The sequence below is a fragment of the Rhododendron vialii genome, chromosome 5a (assembly GCF_030253575.1).
Source record: "Rhododendron vialii isolate Sample 1 chromosome 5a, ASM3025357v1".
Classification (NCBI taxonomy): domain Eukaryota; kingdom Viridiplantae; phylum Streptophyta; class Magnoliopsida; order Ericales; family Ericaceae; genus Rhododendron; species Rhododendron vialii.
The window spans coordinates 12,081,191-12,097,858 of record NC_080561.1 but is presented as its reverse complement, the minus strand read 5'-3'; the positions used below and the strand labels follow the sequence as shown (position 1 = coordinate 12,097,858).

Sequence of the window (16,668 nt, the reverse complement as noted above, 5' to 3'; positions counted from 1 at the left end):
AAATGAGAGGCAGTTCAGTTAACTGCTAACTTTGCTTTATCTCTGGCTTATGCGAAGGGTAAACTAGCAAATGCAACCATGTTAGAAAAGACGATTCTGTCTTTACAAGAATGCCACAGGCGAAACATGTACGGAGCAATCGTGGTTAAGGTTCTTTTGCCTCAATGAAGAGGGTTTAGCTTACTTCCATACTTGTCGTCTACCAAACCCTTCCGAAGGTCGATCAATTATAGCAAATGTGCTTACATTTAAACAAGTCATGTTGTGCCTTTGACACCTCTAAAACTAACCAATGTTAAATTGTAAATTCATTTTGGGCCAAGAAAAAAAGAGTCAATTTATTCTTGGGTAGAAAGAGTGCTTACATTTAAACAAGTCATGTTGTGCCTTTGACACCTCTAAAACTAACCAATGTTAAATTGTAAATTCATTTTGGGCCAAGAAAAAAAGAGTAAATTTATTCTTGGGTAGAAAGAATGACAGTCTGTTGCCGATGATAGAAGGGTAATGCAAATGACCCAAAAGATTTTGTTAGAATGCTATCAAACAAGGTTCTTTGTCAAAATGATTTTCTCAGCAGACGTAGAAGGATATAGAATTTTGCATCACGTATACATGGGAATAGACATGAATCAACCACAAATATACATGCGACAAGGGAAAATCAAGTTCGTTCTATTTGCCTAATTTTCCTAAAGGGAGATTCGCAATTACCATTCACTCTATGGGGGAATGGGCCACGAATTGACATGTATGTTCATGCCAACGGAAAAATGACAACAAACCTATCTTCTAGGGCAATTTGACAGGTACCGGGCTCATAACAAACCATCATCACCAGAAAAATAGACGGAAGATCGTAAATTACATACTAGCATTTGTTGTTTCTCACATCACACTACATTTCCCAAGTGCAACATTCATAGCAATCAATACAAAGCCCTAATTCATAGCAATCAATATAAAGCCCTAAGAAGGGTAATGCCAATTGACCGTTCACCCAACACGGTTCCATTGCAGTCAATTGACTATAAATTCAAGATGACCAAACGACCAATTCAAGTTCTTTTTCTCTATCACCTAACTTATAACATTACTTTGAACCAACTTAAGTACAACAGATGTATCTATTCTCTCTTTACATTGTGAAGCGCAACTTGTCAAACTCCAGGACACACCCCTTCCGATTACCTCCCAAACAAGTTCAACTTTTTAACTACAAACTTCTCACACAGCTAAAAATTTGTTGAAACAAATACAACAATTTTTTTCTTCACCGTCTATATATATAGAAGTACAACCTTATAAACAAAACAATTGTCATGAATCCTCAAACTGGTGGTCGGTCTCATCAAATATCTCCTCCTACAAGGTGTTAAACTGATGTTAGGATCCAAACTATTGAGTGCTAAAACAGAAATCTGACCCGGGAAAAAAAGAAAAGAAGTTGATATGCAGAACTTCCAATGTGAATTTGTGTAGTTTACCTGTAAAAGCTCTTCAATGACATCTTCCATAGTAATAATGCCAACAGCTTCCTCTTCGTCAGGAAGCTTTGGGAGTGGGCTATCATCAATTCGCAAGATGTCTGAGTACATGTCCTTTGACCACTTCTTGCTCCTAGAGCTACCCCTAATAGAATTGCTGCCAGTATTGGGAAAACTCTTCCATTTCTGGAGCTGTCGTTTGGCCTTCAAAGCCTTCTCTTGAGCAGTCTTTTCAACATCAACATCTACCCTCACATCCATTACGGAATCTATATGTTGAGAGAGAGAGAGAGAGAGAAGAGGATGTTAAAAAAAAAATGAGAAACTATACTGAATACAAAAATATGAAAACATGGAACGAAGCTTACTTTCATCAATCTTGCTATCAGGCTGCTCCTCTCGTTTGTTGCATTGTCTTACAACAACAGCAATGTGACTGTGACCTTTTTGAAACTCATTCAAGATGTCATATAAGGGCAGAGTTTCCGGAACCCTGAAATATAGAGACAACTGCCGTAAGTTATACTACTGCATCTGACTTTTTCAATATGTATTTCAGGAAGAAGCAAGTGCCAAGAGATGATGACAACATCGGCTATGGAAAATTGAACACAAGGTACATTTGTTTTCATCTTAAATAGTCGATATAGAAACAGAAAAAAGGAAACATGTAAAACATTACAAGAGATCAATCAAACAAACCTGCTAACACATTTCCTACAAGCTACAACTACAAAGCAACGACTTCATCACGAAGAAATGAAGCAGAAAGGAAAATCAGAATTAAGGGCGCACTCAGAAATTTCCTATCTTTGGACACGTTTGGCACTTCTTTGAAGAAGATGTCAGTTTGATAAGGAATTTTAAAATATTAGACACTAAGAAGATAATTATCCAAAACTCTCTAGCACAACACCTGCATAAGACATAAATTTCTCAACAGGAGTGCTACCCAAGAACTCTCTATGAAATAGGATTGACCTGAAGTCTAAAATGGTTTCCTAAACAGAAGGCTGCCACTAACCTACACGAGGCAAGCATGCAGCAAAAAATCATTTAATACAGGAAATACATAAAATCATACAAGACAGTATTTAAGAAACAATCATAGGGTAGATAATGTTGGGGACATTAAAAGACATTATATAGGTAGTAATAAACAATCATAGGGTAGATAATGTTGAGGACATTAAAAGACATCGTTTAATAAACAATCACAAACACCAGAACTTTAATATATAGTATAATACTGAATATAGGAGAATCATATAAACAACAGTAGCAATAGGATTTAACTTAAACAAAGTGCACAATCAACAGAGACAAACTAGGTAAAATGATGCTTCCACAATTTCATCTTCCACACTTCGCATTTGCCAACCATTGAAGTTTGGAGAAAGAATCAACTTTCAAGATTTTTCCACATAATACTTCAACAACACATAAGAAAATCAATTTCCGCATTGCCATGTGCCCACATCCTTGTCTTTGTCTCGTGTTCAAGTGATCCAGATTCTAGACCATATAACAGGTACTACAGTACATCAACACCATACAAGTAGTCATGCCATGAGTAAATGGTAAACAACCTTACAGATGCTCTAGATCTTGTGACTAAATTACTGAAGCTATGAAGCACCGACACCTCTAAAGGTTGAAGAATCGCAGTGTCAGGACACGGGGACACGGGGACACCGCGGGACACCGCGGAGATACGTCCGGGACACGCCACGTGGCGTGTCCCATATTTTAATATTAAATTTTGAGGGGGACACCGCTGGGGACACGGCAGGGGCCAAACTGCAATTTTTTAAAAAAATTTGGGGGCCAAACTGTAATTTTTGAAAAAATTGGGGGTCAAACTGTAATTTTTTTATAAAAAATTTGGGGCCAAATTATTATTATTTTTAAAATTTCTGGGTGCTAAACTATAATTAACTAATTATTTATATATAAATAAATAAATAAATATACACGTGGCGTGTCCCCCGCCGTGTCCGTGTCCCCATTTTTTTAGAATTCCCGTGTCCCGGTGTCGGTTTCGGTGTCCATGTCCGTATCCGTGTCCGTGTCCGTGTCCGTGCATCATAGCTGAAGCATCAAGTTATGCAGCTTAGGCATGGACACATGCAGGCAACAATGAAATGTCTTAGTATGTTTTTACGATAACTCGGGGTGTCCGGGCAGCTTCACGTGCACCTCTTAGTATGTTAGACCCTCAAAAAGTAGGACACAGAGACACTCTAACATATTCGTTTAGATAAATGACTAAAAGAAGAAGCAAAAGTTTAGAGAAGACAGCACTTTAGAACCAAGAAGAAAGAAAAGAAAACCAGTACCTTAGAATACTCTTAACTTCAACAAAATGACTTGGTACTTCTACTGTTCTACATCTATATAATTCGACTAGTATCCCAAAATTAGGACTTTCCCCCTTGCACGATACCATTACCAGCTCACAGTTCCACAATTAAAAACTGTTGCAGTGTAAAGGAATTAAATGCACAAGGTATTTTTGTTTTAAACGGGTGACTGCAAATAACAAGCAGAATATTAGTAAAGTGAAAGAGGAAAAAATGCAACAAAGTTCGCATTATATTCTTGTTGTCGTAGAACTGCTTCAAACAAAGCACGATAATTCCTACTCGTCCTTTTATCTTTTCAAACTCAGGATACTAGCCGCTGTCAGGTGGTAAGCCACAAAGTGGAAATTAATCTCTTTTTCCTATAAAAAAAAACACAACATACATACCCAACAGCATTACATACAAAGAAAGGAAGATCTGAATTTCAATCTGCAACAGTTACAGCAAGTAAAGATAAAGACACCACTAAAATATCCATGTACAACATGCAACCCATAGCAACGTCACTATCATCTGATCAATTTAAGACTACCTCGGAATCCTACGAATAGTAACAGCCTTTACTGGCACTTCGTCTTCTGGATGGATGGTTAATAAATTCTTCACCTACAAGTTTGGAATTAAAAAAAAAAGAACTAAACCAAATAAGGACATGATACCAAAACAATTGATTAATTGCATGTTCAAGAGTAACTGTGATGACAGCGTTACAAAAAACGAAAAAGATTGACGTGCGATGACAGGACAGATAGACAAATTATAGACTGCGGGAAACCAAAACAACTAGAGTTGGCACTTGGCACAACCATACCAACCGATGCAAACATTTTCCAATTCCAACAGGCAAAAGCAGAAAATAAATGTTAGCTAAGTATGATTTCCCAAAATATACTAATTACTTCTGATTCTGAAGCGCATTGGTTATAAACAACCTTCACCAAGGCAACCTCCTGACTTGTACATACTGACCAGAAGCAGTTGAGCTGTTGACCGTCTTATAGAAATTGACACAACTCACCAGCACAGCATTTTATCCACATTTAGTGGTGAAGAATCTAGGTCCCCGTACAAGAAGCATTTTAAGTTAGGATGCTGACTAAGTTAACGTTAGATAGACTTTAGATTCAAAAAGAGCACAAGATTGGGAAATAATGCCAGCCAAACACGACACTTCTTCTCCAGGTAACAGTTACAACAAACTAATCACTGACAACATGAAATTTTTAGACCATTTGATGAGTTTTAATATTGTCGAAATACTCGATTGATATATATTCTTCTTCTCTAAAATCAGGAAAGAGAATAAAATCAAATCAAATCCCTAATTGATTCTACCTAATTGAGTATCTTCCTAATTACATTCAATACATTAAATACAATCAACACTACCCTCAAGCTGGAGCATAAACATCGTGTACTCCCAGCTTGCGACAAATAGTACAATGGAAGTCTTGGGAAGTGCCTTGGTGAAAATATCAGCCAGTTCAGAGTCTGAAGGAACAAAAGGAGTGCTAATATCTTTAGATTCCACCTTTGATCGAATGAAATGACAATCAACTTCAATGTGTTTGGTCCTCTCATGGAATACTGGATTATTAGCAATGTGGATAGCAGCTTAATTATCACAATATAGAGTAGGACCATGTACCGGGATCCCAAACTCTTGTAGAAGTGTGCGCAACCAAGTCAACTCACCAGCGGTATGAGCCATTGCTCTATACTCTGCCTCAGCACTAGAACGTGCTATAACTGACTGTTTCTTACTTCTCCATGTCACAAGATTGCCTCCTATAAAGGTGCAATAGCCAGTAGTAGAACGACGATCAACAGGAGATCCTGCCCAGTCAACATCTGTATATCCTTCAATACGAAGATGTACAGACGATTTGTAGAGAAGTCCGCGTCCAGGAGCATTTTTGAGATACTTCAAGATACGAACAATTGCCTCCATATAAGGAACTCAAGGACGAGTTATAAATTGACTGACAACACTAACTGCATAGGAGATATCGGGTCGAGTAATAGTTAGATAAATAAGTTTTCCCACAAGTCTCCGATACATCTCAGGGTGCTCAATCAGCTCACCATCTTCATCTTCGGGCATTAACATAAGATTAGTCTCCATGGGAGTAGCTACAGGTTTAGACCCAATATAACCCAATATAACCTGTATCTTTCAAGAGATCGAGAGTGTACTTCCTTTGTGATATACTAATGCCCGCTCTGGAATGAGCCACCTCAATGCCAAGGAAATATCGAAGCTTGCCTAGATCTTTAGTAAGAAAGCTAGAACCAAGATGGCGAATTAGTGTTTGAATCCCAATGCTATCACTACCAGTGATGATGATATCATCCACATAAACCACGAGAATCACAATACCACGAGTGGTCTTTTTGAAGAACACGGAGTGATCAGCCTGACTCCGAGTCATACCATGAGAAACAACAGTATTGCTAAACTTATCGAACCAAACCCGGGGAGACTGATATATAGATTTGTGAAGACAACACACACACTCCCCTTGGACTCAAAACTGGGTGGTTGTGCCATATAGACAGTCTCAAACAGATCCCCGTGTAGAAAGGCATTCTTGACATCAAGCTGGTGGAGAGGCCAATCAAGATTTGCCGCAAGGGAGATAACAATCTGTACAGAATTAAGTTTGGCCACTGGAGAAAAAGTCTCAGTATAATCGAGCCCATAGGTCTGGGTGAAACCTTTGGCCACAAGAGAGCTTTCAGTCGATCAAGAGTCCATCAGGATTTTGTTTGACAGTAAACACCCAACGACAACCAACAATATGTGCTCTAGTAGGCTTGGGAACAAGGGTCCAAGTATGATTCATGGACAAGGAACGCATCTCTTGTTCCATAGCGGAACGCCATCCAGGATGAGAAAGAGCCTCCGTATAAGACTTAGGAACAACAACAGAAGATAGAGACACAGAAAAAGCGGGAAAAGAGGAAGATAAACGATCATAGGACACAAATTGAGAAATAGGATGGAAAGTGCAAGAATGTGTACCCATACGAACGGCAATAGGCAAGTCAAGATCAGGATCCTCAGACGGTGAATGAGATGATGTGGGTAAAGAAGTTGGGACTGCAAGAGCAATGGGTGGTGCGGCAGCGGAAAAGCGACCAAGACAAACATAGACCTGTTTTATAGGTGGTCGAGGAGCAGTCTCGAGAGGACGGACCGGTGTAACGGGTGGTCGATGAGCAATCTCGGAAAGACAAGGTGACAGACCAAGATCAGCCAACATGGGTGGCTGTAACTATGCACCTGTTGGGAAATAATATGGGACGGTCTCAAAGAATGTCACGTCTGCACTTACAAAGTGCTTACGTAGCAAGGGACTATAACACCTGTATCCTTTCTGTGTCCGAGAGTAACCAAGAAATATATATTTATAAGAACGAGGATCGAGATTATCACGACCTGGAGAGAAATTATGTACGAATGAAACACAACCAAAAAGTTTTAGGGGAAGAGAAAAAAGATCCTTGTCAGGAAAGAGAACTTGGTAAGGAGTTTTGCCGTTCAAAGCCCGAGATGACGTTCTATTTATAAGATAATTAGCTGTAAGAATTGCATATCCCCAAAAATGTTTTGGAACATGCATGTGAAGCCTAAGAGCTCGGGCGACTGCTAAAACCGGTCCATTTTTTCGCTCAACAACCCCATTTTGTTGAGGGGTGATTACACAAGCAGTTTCATAAATAATGCCATGAATTTCAGTAAAATGCATAAATTGATGAGAAACATATTCTTGGGCATTATCAGTCCGCAAAATGCGTAATTTGGCATTAAATTGAGTGATAATTTCAGCATAAAAATTAGAAAACACAGAAAATAATTGAAACTGATCTTTGAGAAGATATACCCAAGTTAAACAAGAAAAATCATCAAAAAACGTAACAAAATAGCGAGCACCACATAAACTCGTGGTACAAAATGGTCCCCAAATATCCGAATGAACTAAGGCAAACGGTTCTAAACTAGGTGACACAACTCGTAAAGGAAAAGAAACCCTACGATGTTTACTGAGTTCACAGGTGTCACAATTAAAAGGAGAAAAACTAGGTAAATCAAGGACTATCTTGCGAAGATTGGCAGAAGATGGGTGTCCAAGACAACGGTGACACTGGTAAGGTGTGGTAGTGGAGTGGAAGGCAGATAACTTGGAAGGATTGGACGGCTGAAGGTAGTACAGACCATTCTTCTCATACCCCCACCAATCATCCTTGTCTTGAGATCCTGAAATTCACAATGAGAGGGATAGAATAGTACAGAACAATTGTGAGTTTGGGAAAGTTTATGAATGGAAGTAGATTAAAATGAAATTGTGGTAAGTATAAGACAAGTAAAAATAAGGCTAGAGGCATGATAAGTACCAATGCCATGTACACGAATTTTAGTACCATCCGCAATAGTAACATAAGAAGGAACGGAAGGTGTAATGACATCAATAAGAAGAGACAAATCACCTGTCATATGATCAGATGCGCCAGAATCGAGAATCCATGGAGAACTGTCAGTACGAGAAGATGAGTGAAGGCAAGTATCACCTGATGAGACATGAGTCGCAATGGAAGTCGAAGATACATTAGCCTTGTGAAACATGGAATCATACTTAGACCTAGAGATAGTAATCTGATCCGGAGGAGCCAACCCAAACGGCTCCCCCTCAAATGTAGACTGATTAGGCCAAGGCAGCTTGCCATGAAGCTTCCAACATAACTCAACAGTGTGATTGGTTGCATTGCAATGTGTACACTTCTTGGTGCCACGAACACCACGCCCCCCACGTCGACCGCCATGTTCATAAGAACCACTACGACTGTGGGGGGATTGAAGTGACTAAAATTTCCAGAAGATGGAATAGGACCAATAGCAGAAGCAGCTAGGGCATTTGGAGTTGGATGCTCTAAAACAGAAGACTGAGGAGCAGGAAAGAATTTGGGGACTGAGAGGAGCAAGTTCTGAATTCAGCCCGAACAAGAATTTGGTAACTCGAAATTCATCTCTGTACTTATGCTGAACCTTTAGATCTGTGGTTAAAGGTTGATAGACATTTAACTCATCCCACATCCCTTTTAAGGTGGAAAAGTACTCATTAACCGATCGATCTCCTTGTTGGAAAGAGAAAATATTTTAGTGGTCGTTGGAGATGCAACAGAGATACCCGGCGTTGATATGGTTTAGATGAGGGTCCGACGTAGCTGCTAGGGTTCAGGCAAGGTCGCCGGAGTCCGACTGAGTGGGCGGCGAGTGGTCAAAGAGGGCTGAAAAGAGGTCGGCAAATATGGGTTTCTCAGATAGGTTTGAGAAACAGAGATGGTTCGAGAGAGAATAGAGACAAGCTCCTTGGCTTTGGCTCTGAAAAAAAAGGATAAAGACGATCTCGACCAAGAAAAGAAGAGAAAGGAGAAATCAGGTTCTTGGAACCCGCTCTGATACCATGTCAAAATACTCGATTAATATATATTATTCTTCTCACAATGAGGTAGGGATTTTGTATATAGAGAAGAGAGGACCTACCTAGGGTAGGTGCCCGAACACGATTTCTATCTTTCTACCGGGGCCTCAATATACAGACCGGATACAAGGTAAAATAAGGAAAGAGAATAAAATCAAATCAAATCCCTAATTGATTCTACCTAATTGAGTATCAAATCCCTAATTGATTCTACCTAATTGAGTATCTTCCTAATTAGATTCAATACATTAAATACAATCAACAAATATTAACCCAACTAACCAGTTAGGGATGATTATAAATCTTATGGCCATATGATGACCGTGTCCGAAACTTTCCAGGAGTGGTCAATACATTTTTTATCTGCTACAGCCAGAAAAAGAGCAAAAAGCACACAGTAAAGAGGTATACTTCTTGTTACAGCTTGACATAGAAGACAGTAAACAAAATCCACGAGCAGGCAGATTGAAACACGGACAACTGGCTATATTCATATCAGATTAGGGATTTTCTAATATAACAGGAGTACAGAACCATTACATGACATGCCAGATGCAATAAGTCATTTATCAAGAACTCTTTTTAAATTCAACTTCACATAACTGGCTCAAGTTGGAAAGGAAAAGGTTGTTCGTCGGCTATAACTCAAAACCACACAACAGATCCAAACAAATATTTTTCCCTTTTCCTCTTTAGTGTAGGTACCACAGGTTTTCATACCATCAGAGTTTAACAATATGTGAAGTTCTTTTTTCCCCCTTTTCTTCCAGTTGCTTCAACTCTCCTTTCATGCGAAGGAAATTAATTTTGAAGACGGGAAAGAAGTTTTTGAATCCCTAGTCTGATGTCCAATTCAAACAGGCAGAGTTGAATAAAAAGCTTTATCGCGATTGTTTCCAAGTAGAAGCTTTAAGTTGCCTATCGTGCTTCGTTCCCCTTATTTGTGTGATAAGTACCAACGTTCCTTCCCTGTTGAGTAAAAATCTTACCACCTGTACCCATTTAAGCCTCCTGGAGAGAGAGTAAATACACACGCACATACACACAGAGGGCTTAAGCCTCTGCCATGATATTGTAGCACAAGCATACTGAATCCTTTCACATCATATCCAACTTTACTCAAGGGCCGCCAATTTGAAACCCCAATCATGCCTGTGGCAAAGTATTGCCCCCATGCTCCGTTTCTTCTTCGTCAATATACATTTATACTGTTTAAACCAACTCCAGTAACCCTACTATATCCAAACCAACTCCCTTATTTGTTCATTCTTAATTCTTCTTCCAAAATGGATATCTTCTTCTGTCCTGCATCATACATAGTACCCACTTTGACATCAAATAAAAATAAATATAGCTCCATAGTTAACTAAACATACTAGGGCGTACTTCTGCAATAGGTTCGCAATAAATCTCCCCTAACCGTCGTTACGGCAACAATAGGTTTGCCATAAATATCCTCTGACCATAGGAATCATGCTAATGTATACACCTTCTGCATTAACAACCAAACAAGTGGCCAAATTCTTGTGGATAGATAAATTCTACTTTAAAAATCCCAACATAACTTTTCATCTCTCACAAGAATCTGTCTGCCATATACTTCAAAAAGGAATTATCTTTCCCTTGAAAGTCTAAAAGGAGAGAAAATAAGGAATATGCCTTTCAGGACAGGGAAAAGTTAGTTCGAGAAAACATAAATAAGATGGGATGGTTCTAACCAGCATATGAAAGAAGAAATGTTCATAAACTAAAGTTACTTCAAGAAAACAATCACATTATAGAATAACAACAGAAAATATTTGATATCCAAAGTGCATAAAAACAAACAAACAAATTTACCAGAATAACTCCAATTATGTTTGTAGTTTGCTCATAGTAGACTGGAACTCTGCTATGTCCTTTCTCCAAAATTAAATGCATCAGCTCCCTATATGATAACAAGTACCATATACATGATCAGAAGACTTTGAAAAAGATTGCAAGTAAACCTTCTATATAGAACTTCTGTAAAGGATGCCACACCTGTCAAGCTTAGCATTGATATCAATAGCAAAAGTTTCAGTTATGGGAGTCATGGCGTCACTAGCTATTTTCTCAGTAAGCTCCAATGCTCCAGCAATAATTGTTGTCTCATCATGTGTGAGTTCTCCACCTTTTCCAGCCTAATTACAAGCAGTCAGAAAGACTATCAATCTGACAAGATAGATCAGAAGAACAAAGGAAGCTCCTGAAAAGGAGCCTGAATCAAGAGTCTTGGAAAGCAGAAACATCAGGAGACATTTTCCTAGAAAAGAAAATCAAATTCCTGCAATACGCAAATTGCAAGCAAGAGACATAATTGAACAAGATTTTTAAAGCTCAGGTGCACGCATGGTTTGTGGAGGGGGGAAACAAAATTTGTGCACTAAATCATAGAGTAAGTCCTTACTACACAGAAATAATGGTTTCAAATATGTTCCTACATACCTCATTACCATGCATATCAACAAGTGTTTTCAACTCAGCTCTGCGGAAAAGAGCTACGTGACCATGTCCTAGCAGAAAGTCCAATAGCTGATAACCACAGAGGACAGAGGAGCAAACGGAGTGATTCAAAAGAACCAAATAAGAGATTTTGCCCAAGTAATGGGTTCAATAGTGCTACAAAAACACTGTCATCACCTTGCTTATTGGATAGGCTACGGGAAAGCAGATCCAAACAAGAACACGAACAAATGGAGCAACAGTTGAACCTATAGCCAATCCATATCTAGAACAAACAGATTGTGGTATAATCTGTTCATACAGACCATTAATATTAATAATTAGTACAATAAAACTCAGTGTGTATCGCATTAAACAAATGCCGCATAAAAAAGTGTGTTTCTCATTTTTTTTAAACCACTCCAGAAAATGTATCCATCCATTCTAAAAATGGACCAGGTTTGCTGAAAAACCCTTCTTCTAGCAGAACAAACGGGCAGACATATCCCAACCTAACTTGCATATGAAGTAATCATGCAGAGCTAAGGAAATAGTTTTAAGTGGGTCTAATCAGGAGGGACTGCCCAACTATACCCCATAAGTTGCACCAGCAAATTCAATCATGTACTATAGGTTCCAACTTTATAGCTCTCTTCGGCATAAATTTTAACAAAGCTAAGATCCTCACCTCACCAAACAGAAGTATCAAAGTAACTGAAATCAGGATGGCACCCCAAGCAGTAACAAGACTGTCCAGAAAAATGGGAAGCGCCTGACAAAACCAATAACCATTATCAGCATATCAAGCACTATAGGAGTTATTAAATAGCTTGTTTCAACAAATAACCATACATACCTCCATGGCGGCAGCATTGCAAATAAGCAGGGTGCAAAGCAGTAAATGTTGCTTTCGCACAACTGGCAATATCTTCTCTGTTGTCACAAAAGTACAAGCAGTTAATTACGGTAGCATCCAACCGAACTAAAAGGATCCAGTGAAAGCAAGACAGCTCCTTAAGCAGTCCCAAAATACTACTGATGTAAAACCAACCAGTATAGTTATCTGGTTATATAGTTTTTTCCAAAGCCTAGCCCTCAACTAGTCATTAACCAAATCCTACCAATATGTTGTACTTTTACACCACATTATCACGTATTCACGTTAATTGCTATGTCTTTCTGTTATTTAGTCGACCTACTTTTTGCATGCCCAAGATTCTTTGTGAGACATGCCTTCTATTTCTTACCAAGCCACTTAAGGCTCTTTTACATATTTGTCAAACTCCCTCTCGCGGATTAAGTGTATAGGAAATAGGCATATGGATTTGCAATCACCACCTGCCAATCACCCGATGACACAAATGCACTAACCAGATACAGACAGCAAGCAGTCCATGAGTTGACAGCAATAGGTAAGTCTTTCAAATGAACGAGAACCACCAAGAAAATATTGATGCTGCTTAAACGAAAACAAAAGATAACGAGACCCACAGACTGTAGAGTATTGGTGTATGCTATTTTTTCTATATTTTTTTTGCCTAGGTGTGCCTCACCTTGCGCCTCTCGCCTAGGCCCCAACAGATCTTTGCGCCTCTGTGTGCCTCTCGCCCTTAACAACTATGAGCCCACCTCACTGGGCCTCACTTGGGCCAAACGCACATGGGCCGCACGGATGGCGCAACCATTCCCCGAAGCCCACCTTGCAAGACCAGTCAGTGGAACCCTAACGCAGGTCGAGCAAGCGCATGCCCGACCAGTGAGATGACTAAGAAGCGAGAAGGATTCTACATGGCATCCTGGTGTCATGTTCCAGACACGTGTGTTCGACCACAAGGGCATCGAGTGTCATGCATGACATCTTAGACCTAAAACGGTTACAGGTGACGTCACGGGGCTCGTGCCTTCTGCCTAGCACGAACTAACTTGGAGAGAAAGTACTCACCATCTACAAAACCCTAGGGGGAGGCACACCATTTCTAGACCTCAGATTTGTACTTTGCCTTTCTTTTCCCCCAGGGTCTAATTTAGGCATCAGAATGCCCTCCGACTGAAACTAGACGGATGGCACTAACAGTTCCTTGTTTTGCATACTAACTTGAGGAAGACAAAGGCTCCACAGAGATCCGACCCACAAAGTACCAAGCAAATCACCACCCCACAATGTGCATGGGCCAGCTGTCAAAAACGACCACTATTTCTCAAAAACGACCAAAAATTAAAAAGAGATGTGACAAAGGGGACTCTATCAGAGAAAGTAAATATAAAGAAACCACACATATTTGTTCCAAGGTGGCTGCCGCTAAATGCAATAAACTCATTCTCAATCACGTATTTGTACCATCAAATCCTACTATAAAGAAACCAAAACCAATTAGCACCGCAACAAATAAGACCATCTCCAGCCCTTGACACAACCAAAATCTGAGTAAAAATATCCTAAAAATAACTCCATTCCTTGACTCAAACCTATAGCTGATTGAATTCTCCAATTTCTACTCAAATCAAGGAGGCTCAAATTCTTTACTCGAATTAAATTCATAGGCTACTCTCCCTTACTCTCATAATACCAATTATTATGCCATTAATGAAGTAGTATTTATTTAAACTTATGCTTCGATTTGAGTTTGTCCGTTGAAATGCTTCGTACCAAATTAAGTTTTTATTCAAATTCGTGTAAACTGTAAAGACTGTAGTTGCTCTAAGGAGAGATGGATACAAAACGAAATCAACGAAACATGCAAGTATAGACGATATAAATAAGTGTATATAATATACTCCTAGTATGTACCAGCGTATTTCCGATCCTTGGGGGTACCAGACTTGGCGAGAACTTCGAGATCAACGAGACTCATCGACATGAGGCCCAGGGTGAGCCCCGACATCATCCCGGCGAACATCACCAGAAACACGATTATCAATACGTGTATGAAGAAGTCCGTCCCGCAACATTTGTACTCCACCGCCATTCACCTCTCTCTCTCTCTCTCTCTCCGACTTCAAAAACCTAGAATCCCGTAACTACGTGTCAAAGAAACGAGACCACTGGCATCTCCATTGGAAATTGGAAAAATAAAGACAGTTTTGGGAAAAGGATTTGATTAAAAGGGATGAGGTGTAATAACGACCGGCTGAAGCGAACGACGTGGTGTTGTTGGAACAAAGGCGGGATAAGATTCGCCGGCCGGCGGGGGAGAGTGACGGAGAATTTCCCGGCGAAAATGCAACGATAAATTCCGAGTAGTATTGTCTGGAAGTGTGTATAAGGAACGCCCAAAGGCTTCCCCCAAATTGATTCCTCGAATGCGGTATTTGCGATCTGGATAGTTTTCGTCCTTATCGCTTTCGTAGGAACTGTAAAGTTTTGTACAGACATAACAATCAATACGGCCGTCGGTAAGATAAAGTACTCCCGTAAACGGACTAAAATTGGACCGGAGTCTCCTACTTTTACTTTTGTCCGTTTATTAATTATTATGGAAAATTTTTCAGTGCTAGGTGGCTACCATATGGTGCCCGTTCGGCGCATCTGAGCCGTCCGTTGCTTTTTTTGATCGCTCGGATTTGAAGAAAAAAAAAAGAGAGAAAGTGTTGGGGTGAGAGGAGAGAGGGTTTTAATCCGAGCCGTCCAAAAGTTATTGGACGGTCCAAATGTACCAAGCAGGTACCACGTGAAATATACCGGAATGGGAGGGGCTGTAGTGCACCCGCCGTAGTACACCGTGTAGTGCGGCCGATCCAACCGTCCATCTCTGTGCAGATGGCTTGGATTTAATCCAAGCTCCTACAAATTCTGGCCGTCCATTCTTTAGATGAAAATCCGAGCCATCCATTGTTGAGATAAGCGGACGAATTAATTGCACTACGCGTGTAGTGTGGGGGGTGCACTACAACACTCCCAAGTCCGAATATAACCACTCTTGTAAACGAAAATGCTAAAGGCACCGACCATTTGTGCACCAATAGTGCATATACTGGTACGTGGAGGCCCACCTCAAATCTCGTAGGAATTGTCCGAACCGTTCAACAATTTTAAAATAACTTTTACAGGATTCCCATGGAAAATCAGAACACCCCTTGATACACTCACCGCGGCTCCCCCACCGCACCGCCCACAGCACGCACGCTTGGCCCACTCCGGCCACCGGACGGCCGATCCGAGCCGTCCAAAAATTCTATAAAAAAAAACCGAGTGAGCTTGCTCGAGAATCAACGGCATCCGACGTATGTAGGTCCTCGATCCGAACTTCCAAAAATTAGATGATCTAAGACGTTAAAAATAGAAGTTCGGATTGAGCACCTACACACGTCATATGCCGTTGATTTTCACGCGAGCTCACTCGGGTTTTTTTTTTAGAATTTTTGGACGGCTCGGATCGGCTATCCGATGGCCGGAGTAGGCCCGGCATGCGTGCGGTGAGCGGTGCGGTGGGGGAGCCTCGGTGGGTGTATCATTTTCCCTTTTACCAAAGCCCTAGGGTGGTTTTGTAGTAGTACTACATTGTTTTCCAATACAAATTTACTCACTCTCAGGCTCGTTTGTGTCGATATAAAATACTTTATACTACTAATATAAAGTGTTTTTGATGTAAAATAATTTTTTTAAAAAATTAATTTTAAATATTTATTTTTTAGTGTTTGGTTGGCACATAAAAATTATTTTTCAAAACAATGGCAAATTGCTAGTTTAAAAATATTTTAATCAAGTCACCTCTCCCTCTCCTCCTCCTCCTCTCTCGTTTTGGATTTAATATGATTTTGGAGAAAGGAATGGAATACGTGATTTTGAAAAATTGCGAACCATCGGAGGTGAAATGCAAAAATGAATTACGACCAAAATTAGAGGAAAACAATTTCATCCCGTTGATGCAA

General features: G+C 39.9%; 1 protein-coding gene and 1 long non-coding RNA gene across 3 annotated transcripts; one reads left to right on the top strand and one right to left on the bottom strand.

The window, feature by feature from the left end:
- Nucleotides 1–611: 611 nt before the first annotated feature.
- Nucleotides 612–1,305, top strand: LOC131328009 (uncharacterized). The gene is made up of 2 exons (XR_009200327.1): nt 612–1,008; nt 1,042–1,305. It is a non-coding gene; the product is annotated as an uncharacterized LOC131328009 (long non-coding RNA).
- LOC131328008 (DUF21 domain-containing protein At2g14520-like) lies at nt 1,247–15,167 on the bottom strand. Of its 2 annotated transcripts, XM_058361132.1 has the most exons (12): nt 14,925–15,167; nt 14,588–14,803; nt 12,656–12,732; nt 12,488–12,571; nt 11,998–12,111; nt 11,803–11,889; nt 11,359–11,498; nt 11,176–11,263; nt 4,386–4,459; nt 1,856–1,980; nt 1,488–1,756; nt 1,247–1,365 (listed from the first exon to the last, which is right to left on the bottom strand). In XM_058361132.1, exons 2-12 carry the CDS (start codon nt 14,763–14,765, stop codon nt 1,321–1,323), a joined length of 1,281 nt encoding a protein of 426 aa, XP_058217115.1. In that variant the 5' UTR covers nt 14,766–14,803; nt 14,925–15,167; the 3' UTR covers nt 1,247–1,320. The 2 variants fall into 2 exon arrangements, with proteins under 2 accessions (XP_058217115.1, XP_058217116.1); XM_058361133.1 differs by lacking the exons at nt 11,803–11,889; nt 11,998–12,111 and having other exon boundaries at nt 14,588–15,167.
- Nucleotides 15,168–16,668: the final 1,501 nt, after the last annotated feature.

Excerpts from the sequence above, each read along its gene's own strand:
- LOC131328008 (XM_058361132.1), bottom strand. The coding sequence starts at position 14,765 with ATGGCGGTGGAGTACAAATGTTGCGGGACGGACTTCTTCATACACGTA. Across the intron at positions 12,572-12,655 it reads GCAATGCTGCCGCCATGGAG|GCGCTTCCCATTTTTCTGGA; the intron begins GTATGTATGGTT and ends TGGTTTTGTCAG. Across the intron at positions 1,757-1,855 it reads TGATAGCAAGATTGATGAAA|ATTCCGTAATGGATGTGAGG; the intron begins GTAAGCTTCGTT and ends CTCAACATATAG.